Source organism: Melanotaenia boesemani, chromosome 4 (genome assembly GCF_017639745.1).
Source record: "Melanotaenia boesemani isolate fMelBoe1 chromosome 4, fMelBoe1.pri, whole genome shotgun sequence".
Classification (NCBI taxonomy): Eukaryota; Metazoa; Chordata; class Actinopteri; order Atheriniformes; family Melanotaeniidae; genus Melanotaenia; species Melanotaenia boesemani.
This window is the reverse complement of record NC_055685.1, coordinates 2,023,392-2,044,071: the sequence shown is the minus strand read 5'-3', so window position 1 is coordinate 2,044,071 and position 20,680 is coordinate 2,023,392. Positions and strand designations below refer to the sequence as shown.

General features: G+C 43.1%; 2 protein-coding genes across 4 annotated transcripts; one reads left to right on the top strand and one right to left on the bottom strand.

Moving 5' to 3' along the window:
* Positions 1 to 682: 682 nt before the first annotated feature.
* lgsn (lengsin, lens protein with glutamine synthetase domain) lies at positions 683 to 4,404 on the bottom strand. Its single transcript, XM_041982881.1, has 3 exons — positions 3,728 to 4,404; positions 2,969 to 3,135; positions 683 to 2,019 (listed from the first exon to the last, which is right to left on the bottom strand). The coding sequence occupies exons 1-3, from the start codon at positions 4,338 to 4,340 to the stop codon at positions 826 to 828; spliced, it is 1,974 nt and encodes a 657-aa protein (XP_041838815.1). The 5' UTR covers positions 4,341 to 4,404; the 3' UTR covers positions 683 to 825.
* A 6,264-nt stretch (positions 4,405 to 10,668) lies between these two features.
* On the top strand, positions 10,669 to 19,650 carry ptp4a1 (protein tyrosine phosphatase 4A1). Of its 3 annotated transcripts, XM_041982882.1 has the most exons (7): positions 10,669 to 10,825; positions 14,759 to 15,018; positions 15,321 to 15,463; positions 15,553 to 15,645; positions 16,058 to 16,188; positions 18,090 to 18,164; positions 18,468 to 19,650. In XM_041982882.1, exons 3-7 carry the CDS (start codon positions 15,359 to 15,361, stop codon positions 18,583 to 18,585), a joined length of 522 nt encoding a protein of 173 aa, XP_041838816.1. In that variant the 5' UTR covers positions 10,669 to 10,825; positions 14,759 to 15,018; positions 15,321 to 15,358; the 3' UTR covers positions 18,586 to 19,650. The 3 variants fall into 3 exon arrangements, with proteins under 3 accessions (XP_041838816.1, XP_041838817.1, XP_041838818.1); XM_041982883.1 differs by having other exon boundaries at positions 10,671 to 10,825; positions 14,762 to 15,463; XM_041982884.1 differs by having other exon boundaries at positions 10,675 to 10,811; positions 14,759 to 15,463.
* The last annotated feature ends 1,030 nt before the right edge of the window (positions 19,651 to 20,680 follow it).

Sequence of the window (20,680 nt, the reverse complement as noted above, 5' to 3'; positions counted from 1 at the left end):
TTCATTTGTAAAATTATTTTATGAATTCAGAAAAAGTCAGAAATTATTTTAAATTTATCTTAGCAAGTGAGGCTAAACAAAGAATTTTCCTTTCCTTATATAAGAAAAAAAATGTTTTGTGTAAAATTAGAAATGATCATTAATTAAAAAAAGACTGATTTTTCATTATAAAAATTTTCTGAAAAAATTTATACTTTTCTTTTGAAATGATCTAACGCATTTTTAAAAAGCAGAGGCTGTTTTCCAAGTGAATAAAATTAAATTTAATTGAATCTGTTAACATCTGCTAGCTGCTTTTTACAGTCGTTCGGAGGATTTGTTTTATATCTCCTGAGTTTTGCAGAGAACGAAGACAATCAAACTTTAATCAGCTGTGATGAAACCAGAGTAGCTCATTCACAAACCTGAAATAAAGACCAATGAGGGGGAAAGCATATGAAAGGAATTTGTTCCCAAAACCACAGAAAATCCTGCAGAATTTCACTTCATTTGTTTTTGTGTGAGGAACTGAACTTTGTAAGGACACTGGTTATTATGAACTAATAAAGTGTTTTCTTTAAACTGGTGAAATCAACTAGTTGAGTCCAGACAACAATAATTCACCATCTAACATCACTATGGGGGTTCTCATGTTTTTATTTGAAACGACTCTGAACAACCTGTATAATAATAATATTTATTATTATTATTATTAATAATAATAATAATGTAACCTATTCATTTTATATATAAAATAAAAACGTATTTCCTTGCAGCTGTTTCTCTTCCTCCAGTTTGTGTGGCAGGTGGAGGTGAGCTTCATCCATCATGAAACAAGGAGGATGTTTAAATGAAATACTCCAGGCATTTGTTCCTCTCATCATCCAGTTCCTGGGTTTCAATCTCAAACTTTTTCATGGCGATGAAATACTGAACAAACGGCTCTCCGAGGGCGCTGCGGATGACGTGGTCCTCCGCCAGCGTCTCCAGAGCGTCATCAAGCTTCACGGGGATGGCAAACTCCTTCTGCTGGATGGGCGCCTTGTTCAGACTGCTCTCGATGTTCAGGTTTCTCCTGATGCCATCAAGCCCTGCAGCCACGGTAGCAGCCAGTACGATGTAGGGGTTGGCCATGGCCGAGCCCAGCTTGTTGTCAATGTGCATCTCCCTCCCGCCATGACACTTGATGTTAAAAGAGCTGCTGTTGTCGTTGCTGCCGCAGGTGGCGTACAGCATCCGTTTGGGGTCTTTGATGGTCTTGGCGATGTGGCTCCGGCAGCCGAGGCCGGGCGACATCAAGCAGCTTAGGGCAGCAGAGTGGGTGAGGAGCCCAGCCAGCCATTTCCTACCAATCTCAGAAAGGTCGCCTGCCTTCTCGCCACAGTGGAAGAGGCTACGGCGCCCGTTGGCGTCCCAAAGACTGTGAGAGAGCACACCAGCGTTGTACAGACCGTCATCAGTGAAAAAGCTGGCAATATAGCTGTGTTTGCGAGCCATTTCTTTGATGCCAGTGCGGAAGGTGAAAGCACTATCAGCAGCAGAAATCCCAAACTCCGGCCTCAAGTTGATCTCTATCTGGCCGGGGCCCGTTGCAGACGCGATGCTGTCTATGTCTGCACCCATGCAGTACATGCTGTCCACCAGCTGCTGGAAGATAGGCAGGTCATGGTTGCTGAGAAGGGTGGTGGCAGGAAACAGAAGCGTCTTTGGTCCAATCCGCTCGGGCGCTCCCAGGACGCAGCATTCATAGGTGAAGGACGAGTGCAGGGAGAATCCCAGGCTTTGGAGCTGGCCAAGGAGCTGTTTGGCAATGAGGCGAGGGGAAGTGCGAAGGGGGCTTCCTGTTACGGTGCAGGGGTCGCAGATGACCCGAGCTGTCTGCTCAGCCCAGGGTAGGACCCTGAAGGTTGAAAGGTCAGGGATCAGAAGAATATCACTGCTGAAGTTAGCCGTGTTGGCATGGTCCACCTCGTTGCTCTTTGGGCTCAGGGTCAGCTCCAAGTAGCTTCTTGGCATGGGTACCCCATACACTGCCTTCTCCTGTCATTGAAACATGAAAATTAACCTCATAAACACTTTAAATGAAGAAACTTTAATAAGAAAACCAGTGGTAGAGCTAGGCTTTTATACATGGGTGTCCGGTAATGTTGATACTGAGGTTCTCTTTCAGCAGCTTTATAGTTTATTGTCAGCTCCAGTGTCAAAATCTTCATAAGTTGATGTGTTACTAAATACACTCTCTGAAAACTTAATATGACACATCATCTTAAAACTAATCCAGCGCTAGCATAGAACAAGATTAGCTTTGCTACGTAGCTTCATGCTAACATCAGGTTAGCCTTACATAACATTAGTAGTTGTACTTCCAAGGTACTAAATCTCTTTTAGAAATTTGCAGCCAGATGTCAATATTTTTAAAGGATTAACAATAATAATAATAATAATAATGGATTAGATTTATATAGCGCTTTTCAAGGCACCCAAAGCGCTTTACATTGTGTGAATCCATTATTCATCCACTCCTCACTCATACCTGGTGATGGTAAGCTACGTGCGTAGCCACAGCTGCCCTGGGGCAAGCTGACGGAAACGTGGCTGCCAGTCTGCGCCTACGCCCTCTCCGACCATCACCGAACATTCATCCACACATTCATACACCAGCGATGCCAACACTGGAGGCAAGGAGGGTTAAGTGTCTTGCCCAAGGACACAACGACAGATGACTGCTTTATGATTTACTTCAAACTGGTTGAGGGATATTGGTGCATAATGGTCTGGTAAGATGTTTCTGTTCTCCTCCTCCAGTGATCTGTCAATCACCTGGGGTGTCCAATAAGATTTCAGAGGCCCACCCTCTAGCTCCACCCCTGAAGAAGATTTAAAACCACTCATATCTAGAGGCTAATTAGCCTAGCATATAGCATAAAGACTGGACAGAAAGCAAGTCTAATCTGTTTTTTATGGATGTGCTGAAAGCACAGATCATTACATGGAAGAAGCGGACAGGCACTGTCTTGGACCTTGACACCCCGTGGAGATCGGTGGCCTCAAAGCGGACGAAGTTGATGTTTTCTCGGGCAATCTGCTGCTTGATCTGCTCCATGGCTGCGATAAACCTCTGGTTCCCAGAAAGCTCAATGGTCTCGTTTCCGTTATCTGTGGAAAACAGATTGAAATACCTCACAAAAACAAACAAAAAAACACTGATAACCTTTGATGTCTAACACAGAGCATCCTGTCTTACAGAAATAAATATGCTGTTCTTTTAACTCAGCACTCCACTGGCCTCCAGACCACTTTAGTGAGGTTAGAGTAAAAAATGGATGTTTAAGATGAGTCTTTCTGTAAATATGTTGCTGTGACTCCACAGGTCAATGAGTAACAACAACACAGAATTACAAACAAAGTTACCAGCAGGTGAGAAACCGTGTGATAGTTTCCCCACAAGAGAACAAACACCAACTGGATCTATTTCTATGAAACTAGAAACCAAATCCCTGAGAGAAACAACCTAAAAGAAGTACATATTTTACTTTAGTTTACTTAATTCTAAGAATGTAAGTTCATTAAAATGGAAAATATAAAAAAAAATGTTAGAATAAACCAAAATTCAACAGTTTTAAAACTGAAAAGGCCTTGGACCCAGAGTCTATCAACCAGTTTGTGGCAAAGCTCCATTTATTTCAGCGTATTTCTTGGTTTATGTTGACGATAAAGTATTTTTTTTATTTACCAAAGCCTCACTGACCTGAATGAGAGTCTCCGGTCCCTCCCCAGGAGCCGCTGCTTGTATGTGCATATGTCCTCACACCAGGCTGCCTATTTGTGTTGGCAGTGGACTGGAATGAGCTGGATGAATCCATAGTGGAAGGCAACTGAATAGATGTGCTGGATCTGGACCTGGCCCCCCTTCTGGAAGCATCAGCTTGAGGTCTGAAGGTGCTGAATGTCCTGTGAGGGTTTCCATCGTCCTGCTGTCCTCCAAGTCCTCCTCCACCACTGCTGCTGCTTCCGTGAAGGTATGTGAAGGGAACTCCTGGTTTTCCATCATCTTTTCCTCTCGTGCTGAGCAGAGGACTCTCCCTCAGGATGGTCTTCAGCTCCTCCATCGTTTGCCGGGGGACACCCATCTCACTAAAGGACACTCTGGCCTGAGAGTCTTCATCCATTTTGGGATCATCTAATTTCTCTGATGGCCTGGGAGACAGAGGGCTGATGGAAATAACTGTGGGGGCATCTGTAGGTATTTGGGGGCTGGTGGGAGAGTGGACTATGGATGGACCTTCTCCTGTACCGCTCCAGTCCACCGCAGGTTCATATTTTCCAGTCACCCTCACTCCCTTCTTCTTGCCCAGGCTCATCCCTGTGCCATCTGTTTGGTCATTGCTTCCTGTCTGGAAAACACACAATGGCTCTGTATCACAGGAATGCCAACGTGTTTATGAAGAAGGAATCACTTTTATAATGGTACAGAAAAACAGAAGGATTAAAAACATCATCACAATTCAAATGAAAAAGTAGACGTGCAATTGTTACCTGGAAATCTTCAGAGTCATTCATTTCTGTCTTTTTTACTCATGAACAGGGATTTAGAATTTCATAGCCCTCATTTGAAGGCAGCGTTTCACTTGCAAATGAATTTTTATAGACAATTGGTACAATGGTGATGGATTAGAAAATTCTCTCTGACCCCCAACACCAGCTGGAGTTCAGCTGGAAACTGGCCGCAGCCAGCTGCTGGTGGGAACTGAAGCGCTGCTGCTTCGAGCTGATTGGCTACCAACGAGGACAATTCACTGTGGCTTTTGTGTTGTTGCACAGTGGAAGTGCAGAGCTCAGCACTTCTGCTTTGACTTTCAGAAATATTCACCTGCAACAGTATTTATTCCAGAGAGCTGCAAACAATCAGCTGTAAAACCACCCAGTTGTTGCTCTTGGTGACGGTCTGAGTGAAATCCTTCTTCTTAACACAGTAAATGTGAAAAAGAATATTAATATATAATATTTTATGTGTGTGACTGGTTTTGATGGCAAAGTAACTTCATTACGTACATTGCTGGAGCCGTCGTAGCACTGCAGCGTCCTGAGATTGAAAAGTCACTTTTCACAACTTTCTCTTCCAGATTGCTTCGCCAGCAACTGGATATCAACACTGGCTGTTTTGAACACACATCATGAATGATTCATCTAAGAAAGGGACAGAGCAAGGTATGAGACTGACTTTTACTGGCTGAGAAGAGAAAGGATGAAGATGATGCTGAACTGCTCGTCGTTAGGGGGCCCAGTTAGAATCGCTGTCACAATTCTGTAGTGCTTCTTTAAAGATGACAAAAACCAACTCATAGCTCCAGGTTTTCACTGACTTTCTCTCTTTATGATATTACAGGAAAAATGAGCTCTATCCGCAAATCAATCATCAGGCTCTGCTCTGGAAAGATAAACTTGAGATTGTTTGAGTCCTGCCTCCTGAACTCTCTGTTGCAGGAGCATAGCCAGGAAATTTTTAATGGGGGGAAGTTGGTTTGGGGTAGTCATTCAGTATATTTCACTAACTGCAGAGTCATCAGGATCAGTTAACTTTGGTTAGAATCAATGTGTGAAATACAGGGATTAAAACGGCTTCAAGATATTTCCAATGTCAAAACTAAATTCTGTTGACAGATTTTAAAGACACACAACAGAACTTTTGCAGATTTTTCTCAGTAATGCGCCCCCTGTTCACGACTAATCCAGGATCCATCATTCATACCTGCACTGTTAGCTCTCTCCAACCAGTTTTTATCTTGACTTGTTTTATCTCTTGCTCTGTACCTTTCTCTCTTTCCTGTCCTTTCTTTCTCTGATAATGTCCACTCATATTTCCTTCATGACTCATCTAACAGTGCACGTTGAAAGCAGCCTGTGTGTTGATATCCAGTTGCTGGCTATATCTATATCTATATAGATATATCTATAGCACAGAACCCTCAAGCTCCCAGGACCCGAGCTTGGATGGATGAGAGACAACCCATAGAGGGTGAGGGGACAATTAATTATATATATACATATATATATATATATATATATATATATATATATATATATATATATATATTAATATATATATATGGGATAATGCCAGACGAGGTGTCCATGAGGTGTTCATTATCATAAATAATGGACGACACGGAGGGGTGAACTGTCTGATAATGCTGTAAATGGAACAGACAACAGGTGGAAATTATAGGAAATTAGTAAGACACCCCCAAAAAAGGAGTGGTTGTGCAGGTGGTGACCATAGTCCACTTCTCAGTTCCTGCTTTCTGGCTGATGTTTTGGTCACTTTTGAATGCTGCCGGTGCTTTCACTCTAGTGGTAGCATGAGACGGAGTCTACAACCCACACAAGTGGTTCAGGTAGTGCAGCTCATCCAGGATGGCTCATCAATGCGAGCTGTGGCAAGAAGGTTTGCTGTGTCAACATAGTGTCCAGAACATGGAGGCACTACCAGGAGACAGGCCAGTACATCAGGAGACATGAAAGAGGCCGTAGGAGGGCAACAACCCACCAGCAGGACCGCTACCTCCGCCTTTGTGCAAGGAGGAACAGGAGGAGGAATGTTTGGCATTTGCCAGAAAACACCAAGATTGGCAACTTGGCCACCGGCGCCCTGTGTTCTTCACAGATGAAAGCAGGTTCACACTGAGCACATGTGGCAGACGTGACAGAGTCTGGAGACGCCGTGGAGAATGTTCTGCTGCCTGAACGTCCTCCAGCATGACCGGTTTGGCAGTGGGTCAGTAATGGTGGGGGGTGGCATTTATTTGGGGGGCCGCACAGCCCTCCATGTGCTCACCAGAGGTAGCCTGACTGCCATTAGGTACCGAGATGAGATCCTCAGACCCCTTGTGAGACCATATGCTGGGGCGGTTGGCCCTGGGTTCCTAATGCAAGACAATGCTAGACCTCATGTGGCTGGAGTGTGTCAGCAGTTCCTGAAAGACGAAGCATTGATGCTATGGACTGTCCGCCCGTTCCCCAGACCTGAATCCAATTGAGCACATCTGGGACATCATGTCTCCATCCACCAACGCCACGTTGCACCACAGACTGTCCAGGAGTTGGTGGATGCTTTAGTCCAGGTCTGGGAGGAAATCTCTCAGGAGCATGCCAGGTGTTGTAGGGAGGTCATACAGGCACGTGGAGGCCACACACACACTACTGAGCCTCATTTTGACTTGTTTTAAGGACATTACATCAAAGTTGGATCAGCCTGCAGTGTGTTTTTCCACTTTAATTTTGAGTGTGACTCCAAATCCAGACCTCCATGGGTTAATAAATTTCATTTCCATTGATCATTTTGTGTGATTTTGTTGTCAGCACATTCAACTATGTAAAGAACAAAGTGTTTAATAAGAATATTTCATTCATTCGGATCTAGGATGTTATTTTAGTGTTCCCCTTATTCTTTTTGAGCAGTACAAACACACACACACACACACACACACATATATATATATAAAGTTGACAGTTTTATTAACATATTTTCCCAACTAAAAGGACAGATTACTTAATTAATATTTTTACTTATTTATTCTTTTTGTCCATTCATTCTCTGCACCGCTTGGTCCATTTCGGTCGTGGGTGAGCTGGAGTCTATCCCAGCAGGTGAGAGGCAGGTACACCCTGGACAGGTCACCAGTCCATCGCAGGGCCAACACATAGGGAACAAACAACCATTCACACTCGCACACACTCCTAAGGAAAATTTAGAGTCATCAATTAACCTTTTTGTCCAGAGGGGGTGAAATGAATTTAAACCATATCCTGGAGGTGTTTCTCAGGTCTGATGAAGAACTGTTCGTACCCACGTGATCTGAACCGGACCAGGTATCAGCTGACCTGTGCAGTGTGCAGGCAGAGAGATGTCTGGGCAAAGCACCGCACTTTGTCAGGGTGGGGTTTCTAGAGACGCGTAAAGGTGGAGGTAATCACGTACAAAAACGGAACCGGAAGATTTGTATTCAAAGTAAAGCTGCGATGTTGACTAATACAAGAAGGAGAACTAAATCTTTCAGTAAAAACTACTTTAAAAACTTTAGAAAGTTACGACTATGATATTTATCAGAATAGTGTATTTGAGTTTAAATGAAGCAAAAGATCTAATCTCAAGTTGATAAATTTACGGCACATCAAACCAAAACAATGTTCTTTAGCAGACATGACTGTTCCTGAGAGCTGATGATATGTAAAGAGCTGGAACAAATGGATCAAAAAGGCCAGCTGGACCAGTCCACTGTTCATATCTTTCAGCTGGTTATGCATTATTCAAGTTTTGTACAAACATGAAATAAAAATAAATAAAAGAAAATGAAAAATATTTGATCAATCCCCTGAGAGGAATTGTTTAGTTCCAGAGGGTGATGTGACGTCTGCTGCAGGAATGATCTCTGGTACCGTTCTGTGTTACTGTGGAGCTGAAGAAGCCTCTGACTGAACACACTGTTGTTTCCTCATTGGGTTGTGTAGAGGATGTGAAGAATTGTCCATCATGTCCAGCAGCTTATGCAACATTCTGCTCTGGACACCAGCTCCAGGATCAGTCCCCAGAACAGAACCTGAACTTCTGGATCAGTTTGATCAGTCTCTTTAAGACTCTGGTTCTGGTTCTGCTCCCCCAACAGATGCTGCAGCAGACTGAGCCCTCCACAGCAGACTGATAGAGGATATGAAACATCTTGGTGCAGACATTGAGCTTCCCCCAGAAGTAGAGTCTGTTCAGTTCTTTGGTCCAGATGCTTCTGGGTTGCATATCCAGTCCAGTCTGTTATCCAGCTGAACTCCGAGGTACTTCTATTCCTCCACCACCTCCACCTCTTCTCCCAGGATGTAAACAGTACTTTGTTTACTCCTGTTCCTCCTGAAGTCAACAATCATCTCTTGTTTTGTTGGTATTCAAGATGAGGTGAATGTTTCTGTTCCATCTTACAAACTGACTGACCACTTCTCTGTACTCAGCTTCTTGTCAACTAGACCAATACTCCCTACAGCTGCAGAGTAATCAGAGTATTTCTGCAGATGACAGGACTCAGAGTTGTATTGGAAGTCTGAGGTGTACAGTGTGAAGAGAAGTGGTGAGAGTTCAGTCCCTTGTGGTGCTCCAGTGCTGCTGACCACCATCTCTGACACACAACCTTCCAGTCTCACAACCCGTGGTCTGCTTGTTAGCCAGTCATAAATCCAGGTGGTGGTGGAGGAATCCACCAGGAATTTATAGAGCTTCTTGTATTACGCATAACAAACATTTAGTATATTTCAAATTTCTGTTGTGTTGTATTGATTTACCAAACACCACAAATGACCAAACATGGACAGATGTAACTATGCAGTAGAAATGTTATGCTCATAGTTGTTAATCTTCCTGGACTACCTCTGAATATACAGTTTCAAATATTTATCATCCACCAGTTTTTCCTCCTCTGCTAATCTCATAATCATGATCAGAAACATAAATATGGCATGAAATGATCTGTGCCTGCTCACACAAACAGCTGCAACCAGAACATGTGACTGATCATCTGTATTCTTTCTTTCTTTGGATATTGTTGTTTTGTTTGAGCAACAGTTCTGTTTTCATTTGCATATAACCTTAGCATAAAATCATAAAAACTAGTGTTTGGTGGAGTGTTTCTTTGTTGTAACAATGCTTCTTGGTAATAAATGTACTGTTGGAAACTGGTTTATTTTTCTTTAATTGGAGCTACTTTTACATGGAAAATGCATTTGTAGGACAAGCAGCAGAGTTGAGAATGTGGGTTGTTGGGGGCATCTCCTTCGGTCAGGGCGAAAACCAGCATTTAATTTGGTGGATGGCTACCCCAGCACCACCAGTGCTTCACTTTTACTGGTGCTTGACCATTTCATATATAAATATAACAAACAAATTATTTGTCATTGGTTTGCATCATACTGGTGTCATTCTGGCTGTGGTGTTTAACCTTACTGGGGTAGCAAATTCAGAAAATGGCCTGGTAGTAATTTGCACTTTTCATTATGCAGTGTGATGTATGAGTGCGGCCACCCAATTCGGATATTATCATCGGATTAAATGGACATTATCAGTGGTTATCAGCCCATTTGTATGGAACAGTAAAATTAACATATCTTAACATTTTAAGCACATTTTGAGAGCCTCAAGCAGCTGCTTATTTCACTAATGCCTTGGACCGGCTCTGCCCTCACTGGAAAAAACAAAAGACTTGTCATTGAAAGAAATCTCAGCTGTAGGGACCAGTGGTGATTCCACATCTGGGCCTGAACTCTGTGGCCAAGCTGGTGACCAGCATGAGGAGGAGGTACCAGGCTGTTCTGGCTGTGTATGATTTCCACATGATACCCAGGACCCTGTTTGTTTAAATTAAGACATTGTTAAATTGAATGTGTTTTTATTTTCCTCAGACTTGAATCTTTCAGTCCAATAAATGACACCAAACAAGAGTCAACAGGGCACAACCCACAGACTCAACTGCTGCACATATAAACAAATGTGGCTCCGTTTTAAAAGAGAATAAACGGGTCTGAAGAGTTACTACCAAGAAGTATATTTAAAACAAAGAAATGTCCCAACATCGAAGCGGTTCTTTCCTCCCTGACTGATCCCGCTGTTTGATTGTGAAAGGTCTGAGCGGAAGTGGCCGTCGGCTCCTCTCGGCTTTGGCTCGTGACGTATCGGCAGATCAGCAGACTTCGGCTCAGCTCGGAGAATCAGCACCAGACTTTATGGTGGAGAGCCGTTTAATAATTTCACCGTTTTCTGGGGACCGGCTGTATGATTAAGCTACAATCTTCAATGAGTAAGCATATCCCAGTAAGTAACGTTTGTTTTGTGGCTGCCATTTTGTTTCTCATCTTCATGTCCTCGGTTTGTGTGCAGTAAATCAGTTTTCGTTAACTCGCCAGCTGGCCTTCACCTTCCTCTTCGATGAAATCACGGCCTGCGAACCTCTAACCATCTCCAACATTCTCAAGACTTTGATAGTTACCATTGACGCGCATGTTTATGTTGGGATAAGGGGGTGAATGTCACGAATGCTTCGTGTTTTGGAGGCTAACCCAGGGTTTGTGCGGTGTTCGTCACGGTTAGGAAGTGGCATCGGATGCGCAGCTCGGGCTGGTCCTGGCTGCTCACTCGAAGCTTCTGTCGGATAAAATGGACGCTTTTGTCTGAGGTAATTGGTAAATGTGGGGGGAAAGGCCAATCTTGTTGGTTTGCGACGCAGACTAGTTCCTTCGTCTTTGTCATTTTCACGGTGAAGGAACGTGCGGTGTCTGCAGGCCTCTGACGTGATGTGATGGCGCCGTGTTTTATCCTCATACAAAGGACACTGCAAACCTTCCCATCTAAAGCAGAAACACGCCGTCTGTTTAAATAGGACTCGTGCATCGTGTTTCCATTCACATCAGCTTTATATCAGACATTTAACCGCATCTTTTCTGTTTTAACTGAATGCTGCTTTTCGGCCGGGAAACAGCGGATTATCTGAGCTGCTCGAAGAGCGCAGGTTTCCACCATAACTAGAAGAGAAAGCTTTCAGAGAACCGGGCCCTCTGGTTCTTGGAAGCGAGTCGGAAAGACACACGGCAGTGATTTATGGAGATCATTTCAGTGTGTGTGTGTGTGTGTGTTAAAGCCTAGCTGAAGGCCTCATGGTGAGCTCAGATATGACCTAGATGTCAGAAATGACACATCCTTTCTATCATACACAGCAGCCATTAGATAAGATGTTACATAGCAACATGCTGGCCGGTACGCGGGGATGCTTAGCGTGGATTTTCATCCTGCTGTTACTGTGAATCATTCTGTGTGGGGGTGAAATCATTACAACTACACGGTAGCTGTTCAGCTTTGGGTTTCTACCAGGATCATGGATCTGTATCAGAGCCAGAACTGGAGTAAGTCAGGGAGCTGAAGATGGAGGCTGCAGTGTTACTGACACAGCTGAGTCACACGTGAACATCAGCCATTTAAAAGTAAAAAAAAAGATAGTTAATGTCCAGTAGAACCTTCAATGAATTTTAGTAGAAATGTCAACACAGAGTTTATGAAAGGAGGGAGAAATTGTTATAACAAGGGTTATTGTCACAGCTTCTATAAAAGGTTTTTAAATTGAATTTGCTCTTGTGAATATTTGAAGGGTTATTTCTAACAGTTTTCAAAATTGTTTTGTGATTTTGTTTGGACTTTTTTTTATGTGTACAAACGCACCAATCTAACACAAGGAAAAGATAAAATACACTCAGGTCTTTAACCTACTAAACCACAACTCAAGAAGACAAAAAAAGAAGTGATTGCATAGAGTAAGTACAAGAAAGGAAAAAAAAACAGTGAAATAAAACCGTTTTCTCTCAGACCTGTTCATCTTCATAGACCACCTGTCAGTGGGGAGAGGGCAGCTGGATTTCATGACTCTGAAAGGCATTTCTTCGCTGCACATGGAGCAACTTGACTAATTTAAGTTGTACATTGTTGAGAGAACCGTGTAAAGTTCCCCAGTAAACAAAGATCAGGATCCAACCGAACATGAGCTGGTGGTGAGAGTGGAGCCAGAAAGGCCTCAGCGTCGCCCTGCTTCACTGGTACCGCCCGTTAACACCGGTCTTCTCTGCATTCTTTGCACATAGTTCAGAAAACAGCAGCTTGTATTTAAACTGACTTGAAAAATGTGAATGAATCCTCTTTAGCCCGGGTATCCATCCATTGGCTCTCTCTCTGGCTTTTGGATTGATTTAAGGCTTACTTTTAGAGTTTTAAATGGACTGGCTCAGTCTTACTAAACTGATCTTTTTAGGTATGTCATGATTAGAGATTTTCTTGGTACTTTTATTGTCAGATAACCATGATTTTACAGTTATCACAAGTATGATGTGTTAATTAATTCCCCATGTTATAAATATGTAAAATCACATGAACACTGTTGATCTTTTATTTATCTTTTGATGCCAGATATTTCTGGAAAACTAGATTATAAAAACGCCTTTGAATATTTCCTTAGAAAGCCGGAAAAACCTGCAGCAAGCTTTAGCAGAACAGCTGCTGTTTGACACACATGATACTGAATAATACAACTAATACTAATAACACGGCACACTGATGACTTTAAAAAGTATTTTCTATATTTTTTTATTTGTTTAACCTTTATTTTACCTGAAGAAGACTTTAGAATCGAGTTGTCATTTACAGCGTTGGCCTGGAATCATGCTCACGCTGCACAGCGTTCCTGTTTAGTTTTTCTGTATAAAGTACCGTCCGGTGAACATCGCCGAACGCGCACACACACAGGTGAGCTACACTCCCACCAGCAGAGAGGGCACGTTGGAAATAGTTAAATCAACAAAAACAGAAAATATCTGGTTTGAGATCAGCTCTTATTTAATAATAGGAGCAGATGGAGGAGGAGCAGCTGGAGGAGTTTCCTGCTCCGGTTTACCAAGAACTTCGTGTCCATCTGGAAACACACACCTGAAAATCCGTCTCCTCGTCATTGTCGTCATTTCTGAGGCGAATTGCTGCTTAACATGGACGTCTCACTTTCAGCTTCCATCTTTTAATGAACATAAACTAGCTAGCTAAACAGCTTTATTACTAGCTAGCTAGCTTGCTTGCTATGATTGATGATAGGAACGATCATATGCTTGATGATATTTTAATTGTATGACGAGCACCTATATGTCAAGCCTTACTGGCTGACGAGCTGTCATTTGTTTCTATAACCAAGAAACGAGCCAACAAGGATGATTTAATCCGCTTGTTTGGAGGGAAAAACCTTTCCTGCTCCACCACGCCTAATCTGTAACGAAAACCAGCAGTAATGCGTGGATGCCGTAAAACTGTTTTCATTCCCGATCTTCTGATTGGTCCATATGTTTTTGTAGTGAAAGATCTTAATGATTAATTATGGTGTTTGATACAAGAGTATGTCTATAATTATGGGTACTCACGCTGGCACTGTTTGGTCCACTTCGGTCCACTTCCACTGATAGTCCAGTCCGTTTGGAGCAGTGTGAACTCTCACTGGGACTCTGTCGCGGACCGAGGAGGTGAACTCTGGTCTGATTTAAAAACTGGGGTCTGGTGCGCTGACAGTGTGGAAGCAGACGGACCCTCCAGCTGACCAAAGAGAGGATGTGATGTAGGACGTGTAGATCAACATGGTGGATATCTGGCTGCCTCATACTGCGCGGATTCTGGTTAAAACTGGATCAGGTTGGAGCAACAAAGTAAAAACAGAAACCCCAAAACTGAATAAATTTATTGCTTCCCCATTGTTTACTGCGTTTTCAGTCCCAGCCAATCAGTGAGCTGGATTTTCTTCTTGGTCAGTGGTTGTTGTGAGGAACATCACCCCCTAGTGAGCAGATGTTGTAACTGCATGACGTTGTCCAGGCGGTTTGGTCCACTTCAGTAAAGTACTGTGTGCAAGCAAACCCAACCAATTCCCTCCCAGTCGAACCCAGTTCCCCGAACTCTCCTGGTGGGAATTCACCCCGAGCAACCACGACATCCCAAGTTCAAAGATCAGGATGAAAACATGGAGGAGGCGTTCAGTGTGTTGAGCTGTTCGGTTCATTTCCACTCGTCCTCGTTTCAGTTGTCCACTTTTTGTGTTTTTAACTTGTCTCTATAAATAAATGTAACTGGAGAACAACTCAATCGATTAAAAAAGTTTTTTTTTATTAAAATGTTGAGCTAAATTAAGATTTATTATGTTTTTACTAAAACTGGTTCTTGCTTGTCCTGCAGCAGTTCTGTGGTGTTCTGGGTCACACATTTATGGAGTTTCTGAAGGGCAGTGGAGATTACTGCCAGGCTCAGCACGCTGCCTATGCAGACGAGTGAATCGCCAAACTCGCCATCGATCCGACGCACTTGAGCCACAGGAGGGACCCCGGAAAGTTGGCAGGACCGGGACGCCTCCCAGAACCAGCGACAACTCGGCCTGGATGGGGTAACTCCACCTGCTGCACACTGCCCTCATCGGCTTCCACCTGGCCAGAATCAAGGTGGAACCAGCTTTTTTTTTCCTTCTTTTTTTTTTTAACTTCATTTTCTCCTGTTTAGTTCCAGCAGAGAGGGCTTCAAGTTATTTTCTAAGATCTCGCCCTCTTTCAGCTGCCGCCCTTGACGTGCCCTTCGTTCTGTTTTTATTCTTTAGATTAATTTATTTTTCTTATTTTCTAAGCCTTGCCAACCTCATCGGAGATCGGAGGATTTTTTTTGTGTTGTTTCTGGGTTTGTTGAAGCTCAGAGGACATTTGTGTTTGACATTCCCTCCAAGTTACACTGTTTACACTGGTGTTTTTAGTCTGTGGAAAACAGTTGGATTTTTTTCACGCTGTTACAATGGCTCGAATGAACAGACCAGCACCTGTTGAGATCACCTACAAAAACATGAGGTTCCTCATTACCCACAATCCCACCAACGCCACCCTGAGCAAGTTCATCGAGGTGAGTCAGATAATGGTAAATGTGAAGGATGAAGAGGTTTGGAAGAGTGTTTATGTCCGTTTTTGTTAAATAATCCGGGAACTCTGCAGGAGCTGAAGAAATATGGAGTCACCACGGTGGTGAGAGTCTGCGAGGCCACGTATGATGCCACCCTGGTGGTGAAGGAGGGAATCCAGGTTCTGGTGAGTTTTTGGCCATTTCTATCGATTTCTTCCTTAAAACATTTATCCTAACATTTCTTTCAGCTTCCTTTTCCATCATCGGAAGAGACAGTACAATACAGAGAGTTAAACTGTAAACATACTGCACTGCTAACAGTTTGATTTAAACCTTTTTTTCCACTTCAATCAGTGTTTTATTGGATCTTATGTCACCACCAAGTTTGAGCCTGTAGTTAAAGTTCATGTCAGTGTGAATAAAAACCAAACGAGGCTTCAGCTGTGGAGGAAAGAAAGACTCTCCAGGTGTTCCTTCCCCTACAACAACATTTTTCTTTACCCGCTGCCGGTTCTGCCCTCCTGCTTCTTTTGTTTTGGTTTCCAAGAAACTGGGCCGCTGACATCATCCCCCCCTTCCTCCCTCTTCCCTCTCCAGGATTGGCCGTTTGACGACGGAGCTCCTCCCTCCAACCAGATTGTGGATGATTGGCTGAACCTGCTGAAGCTGAAGTTCAGGGAGGAGCCCGGCTGCTGCATCGCTGTGCACTGCGTGGCAGGACTGGGGAGGTGAGTGTCGCTGAGGGAGGTTTCAGCCGTCTTACTGGGAGTCTTTGTTAGTAAAAAGTAACAGTTTATTTATTTATTTATAGTGTTTGAACATTCAAAACAATAAACCATATAATTTAGAAGCATTGAATCGGAAAATAAGTTAAAATGTAGATTTTTCCCTTCAGAAAATTCCCTCCTGTCCTGTTTTGATGTGCAAAGTAAAAAATGGGAGAGATTGGATGTTAGAAGTTCAGGAAATAAATAAGTGTTGTCAGTGTGTTGTGCTGTCGTGGTTTTCAGCTTCCACGCAGTTGACTTTTAACTCACTCAGAAGACGGCTGATGCCAACATTTTCCCCTTTACTGTTAGTTTATGGCACTTTTTCATCTAAACAGATACTTCTAGCTCCTTAACCCTCAGGGGTCGAGGGTATAATTGGCCGTTTTTGACTACTTTTAATGTTTACCTTTTATATTTCACGTTTTAAAACGGGTCACCTGCCTTGTTTGGATTCCTTCTTTTCATCACCTTCACATGTGACGTTTTCATCTTGACAAACAACTGGACCTAAAATCACAGAAGAAACATGAAATCGGAGGAGGAAACGCTTGATTTATTTTTTTTTCTGGAAATGTCTCAGGTGTCACCATAAGATGATTTGTTCCTGTCCACTAAAGCTCTGTTCTCAGTCCTGGTCCTCGGGACATGCTGCCCTGCATGTTCTATATCGGGGATCAGCAACTCTGGACCTCTTGGACCAGTGTCCTACAGGTTTTTAATGTTTCCCTGCTTCTGCACCAGCCTCTTAACGACCCAGTATTTGACACATTATGCATGAGGGAAACATCAAAACCCTGCACGCTGGTCCAGGAGGTCAGGTCAGGTGACCCTGGTTTTAGAGGTTTCCAATTCCAGCTCACCTGATTCAGATTAATTGAACTCAAGTTCTTTGCAAGCCTGTTAATGAGCCATTCATTTCAGTCAGGTGTGTTACCGCAGGAAACACCTCAAACATGCAGGGCAGTGGTCCCTGAGGACCAGGACTGAGGAACCTGGCACTAAAAGACTGAAGGGACATCACAGGTTGGACATTTCCTGGGTGTGCTGGTCCCTCAGTCCACCAGGGGGCAGCACTTCAATCTGCTTTTGGAGAATTTGGTCACTCATTTAACTTCTCCTCCTCCTCAGCAACCAAATGTGTCACGTTTTCGTGGCATTTTTTGATTGGATGATGTTGTTTTTTTTCTACTAACAGGACAAATGTTTTTTGTTTTTCCGCCGGCCTTTTTTCTTTTCTTACTTGTGAGCACTTTTGTTAGAATCTGCCGTTCTTGTTTCTTTTTGCACCAAACATGGCGGTAAATTACACTGAAAAGTATGCCCAAGATATTTGATCATATCTCTGGTTTTAATGGTCTGTCAACACCATTTAACTGTTTTATAGATTGAAATCTGCAATGTCAGTAGAAGCTGAAATGGCTGCGTCTTGTTGCTATGTCTCTGCATTAATATCTTTATCAAACAGAAAATAAAACTCTTGAACTTAGATTCTTGAAAAAAGAAGTTATTTAAATGATAGTAAAATTAATCTGAAAAAGTGAGATAGAAATTAAAATGTGAATTAATCTTTTTAATGTTAAAACACATCGTCATCATGAGATCTGGTAGGCCTCTACAGTGATGTGACGTGGAAGGAATACACCTTCTGTGTAATGGATTTTTATCATAACTGCGGATTTTCTAACAGCATGGTGGTGTCTGATGTTTTAGAAAGTATTGAACTACATATTTTGACTCGCAGGTATCGAAGTATTGATACACCCATCGCTGGTTCTGTCCCTGAAACCAAACGGAGGAGTTGGAAGTGGAGTTGCTTGTGCTGATGAACTAAACTGGGTTTTTTCTGCTCCGACCTGCAGAGCTCCTGTTCTGGTGGCGCTGGCTTTGATCGAGTGTGGAATGAAATATGAAGATGCTGTCCAGTTCATTCGACAGTAAGTTCATGCAACAGTGGAAACCTTTGATGCAGTGTCCTCCCCCTTTGGCCCACAGCTCTCCTGTAGTTTGGACTGCTAGATGAGCACTACTAAAAAGTGGAGGCTTATGTCTAAGAGGTGGGGCTGCAGGGGGAGGAACTGGAGTTTATACCAAAGAAACCTGTTATGAAAGCACATCATCTCAGTCTGTCACAAATGATCAGTTTCCCTCGTTTCTTGGCCCGGACTTTCCAGGGGGAAGCGATCTTTGGTCTGTGACTGATGAGCTCAGCTGAATTAACCTGCTTGTGTTGCTTCCAGGAAGCGTCGAGGAGCGTTCAACAGCAAACAGCTGTTCTACCTGGAGAAATATCGTCCAAAGATGCGCCTGCGCTTCAAAGATTCCAACGGCCATCGCAATAACTGCTGCATCCAGTAGAGCCAAACCCTGAGCCATGCCAGACCCCCCAACCCACCACCACCCACAGCAGAAGAGCTCGGTTCCGTCTCGCTAGCTTGTTGCCTGGCAGGCTTGTTTGTTTGTTTGTTTGTTCATTTTGTTGAAAGATTTTGCTTTAGAAAACCATGCTCGGTTACCCACCTGTCCTCTCCCTCCCCAGGCTCAAATTCAAACGTCTAAAAGAAAGAAAGTTGTGTGAACCATGTTTTTACTCTGGAGGCGCCCAGAGAAGGGAGAGAAGAAGAAGGCCCTGATAGGAAGGGCCAGGCTGAGTCGTGTATCATTGTAAGATGTTGGGTTAACTGTTGTCTGCATCCCAAAGATCCTGATTGGCCGCTGCATTTATATTCAAGATAAGTCTTAGGAAAAAAATGTAAACTATTCAAGCAGTTGTTCATACCCTGTCTAATTTTAGGGTTCAGTTCCAAGCGTGACTAGAAAGAGGTTTGCCTTCCTCCGCATCAGATGGATCATCCATAAATGCCTTACAATGGAAGTGGAACAAAGGCAGTCGAAGCAGGAGCTCGACTCCCTCTGGCATCTGGAAACGGTCTTTCATTTTTCTACTCGGAACAAAAACAACCGTTGCCTTTGTCTCGTGCAGGAAGTCTTACACACTTACGCCCTTTCAGTAACTATTTTTACTATAAATTGCTTAACTGTTGCAATATTTGTCAATTGAAAGTCTGGGAACGCTTACTTTCCTTTCTTTGAAACAAATCTTTTGTTTACTAATTAACTGCCATGTCCAAAATGTGATCTTTAGTCCGTTTGTTTTTTCCAATTTTTATTTTATTTCCTTTTTTTTTTTTTTTTTTGCTTCAAACTGGACTTCCAACGTCTGCGATATTTTGTATGCCTTTTTATTTTATGTCCGTAACTTAAGACTTGGATACTTGATGATTTTATGTATATGAAAATGTGTACTATTATTATTAGGTTGGCTATTTATACTATCGATGGATGTGTGATTTAGTAAAGTGAGCGACAAAGTTGTAGCTGTTCACCAACTTGTGAGAGTACATTAAATGATACACTGAAAGACAAAAACAGGAATGTGCCTCGTTCTTCTCAGATGGTTCATTTTACTTAAACAAGTTTTTAACTTCAAATTATCTGACGCTACATTTTTAATAAGAGTTTAAATAAGAGAAAATAACAGATTAAAGACACTCCCCGTCCACTTTATTTCTTTTAACCCAAATGTTTTACCAGCCAATCACATGGCTTTAGTCATGTAGACGTGGTGAAGACGACTTTAATCAGCGTCAGAATGAGGAAGAAAAGGGATTTAATGTGGCATGGTTGTTGGTCTGAGTATTTACTGGGATTTTCACACACAACCATCTCCAGGGTTTACAGAGAACGGTCTGAAGAAGAGAAAATATCCAGCGAGCAGCAGTTTTCTGGACCAGAATGTCTGGTTGATGTCAGAGGTCAGAGGAGAATGGACAGACTGGTTGGAGATGATAGAAAGACAACAGGAAGTCCAACCAGCACTGGTTCCAACCAAAGTCTGCAGAACAGCATCTCTGAACACACAACACGTCCAACCTTGAAGCAGATGGTTTACAGCAGCAGAAGACACACCGGGTGCCTCCTGTCAGCTAAGAACAGGAAACTGAGGCTACAATTCACACACACTCACCAACACTGGACAATAGAAGATGGAGAAACGTTGCTGGTCTGATGAGTCTCCATTTCAGCTCCACATTCAGATGCTAGGCTCAGAATCTGCTGGAAACACCATGAAAACATGGATCCATCCTAATGATGTAGAGCAGGGGTAGCCAACGTTGGTCCTCGAGGGCACCAATCCGGCAGGTTTTCCAGATTTCCATGCCCCAACACACCTGACTTAAACTAACAAGTCATTGTGGAGATCCTTATAGGCTGTTGGATCTATTTAATTTGAGTCAGGTGTGCTGGAGCAGGGAAATCTGGAAAACCTGCCGGATTGGTGCCCTCGAGGACCAACATTGGCTACCCCTGATGTAGAGGAGATTTTCTTGGCCCACTTTGGGCCCCTTAGTACCAATGTGGCCTGGTTTAACCAGCACAGCCTACCTGAGTA

Coding starts and splice junctions, on each gene's coding strand:
- lgsn (XM_041982881.1), bottom strand. CDS start 4,340: ATGAGCCTGGGCAAGAAGAAGGGAGTGAGGGTGACTGGAAAATATGAA. Junction 3,136..3,727: donor GACCGGAGACTCTCATTCAG/GTCAGTGAGGCT, acceptor TGTTTTCCACAG/ATAACGGAAACGAGACCATT. Junction 2,020..2,968: donor TGCCTGTCCGCTTCTTCCAT/GTAATGATCTGT, acceptor TTTCAATGACAG/GAGAAGGCAGTGTATGGGGT.
- ptp4a1 (XM_041982882.1), top strand. CDS start 15,359: ATGGCTCGAATGAACAGACCAGCACCTGTTGAGATCACCTACAAAAAC. Junction 15,464..15,552: donor CCCTGAGCAAGTTCATCGAG/GTGAGTCAGATA, acceptor GGAACTCTGCAG/GAGCTGAAGAAATATGGAGT. Junction 15,646..16,057: donor AGGAGGGAATCCAGGTTCTG/GTGAGTTTTTGG, acceptor TTCCCTCTCCAG/GATTGGCCGTTTGACGACGG.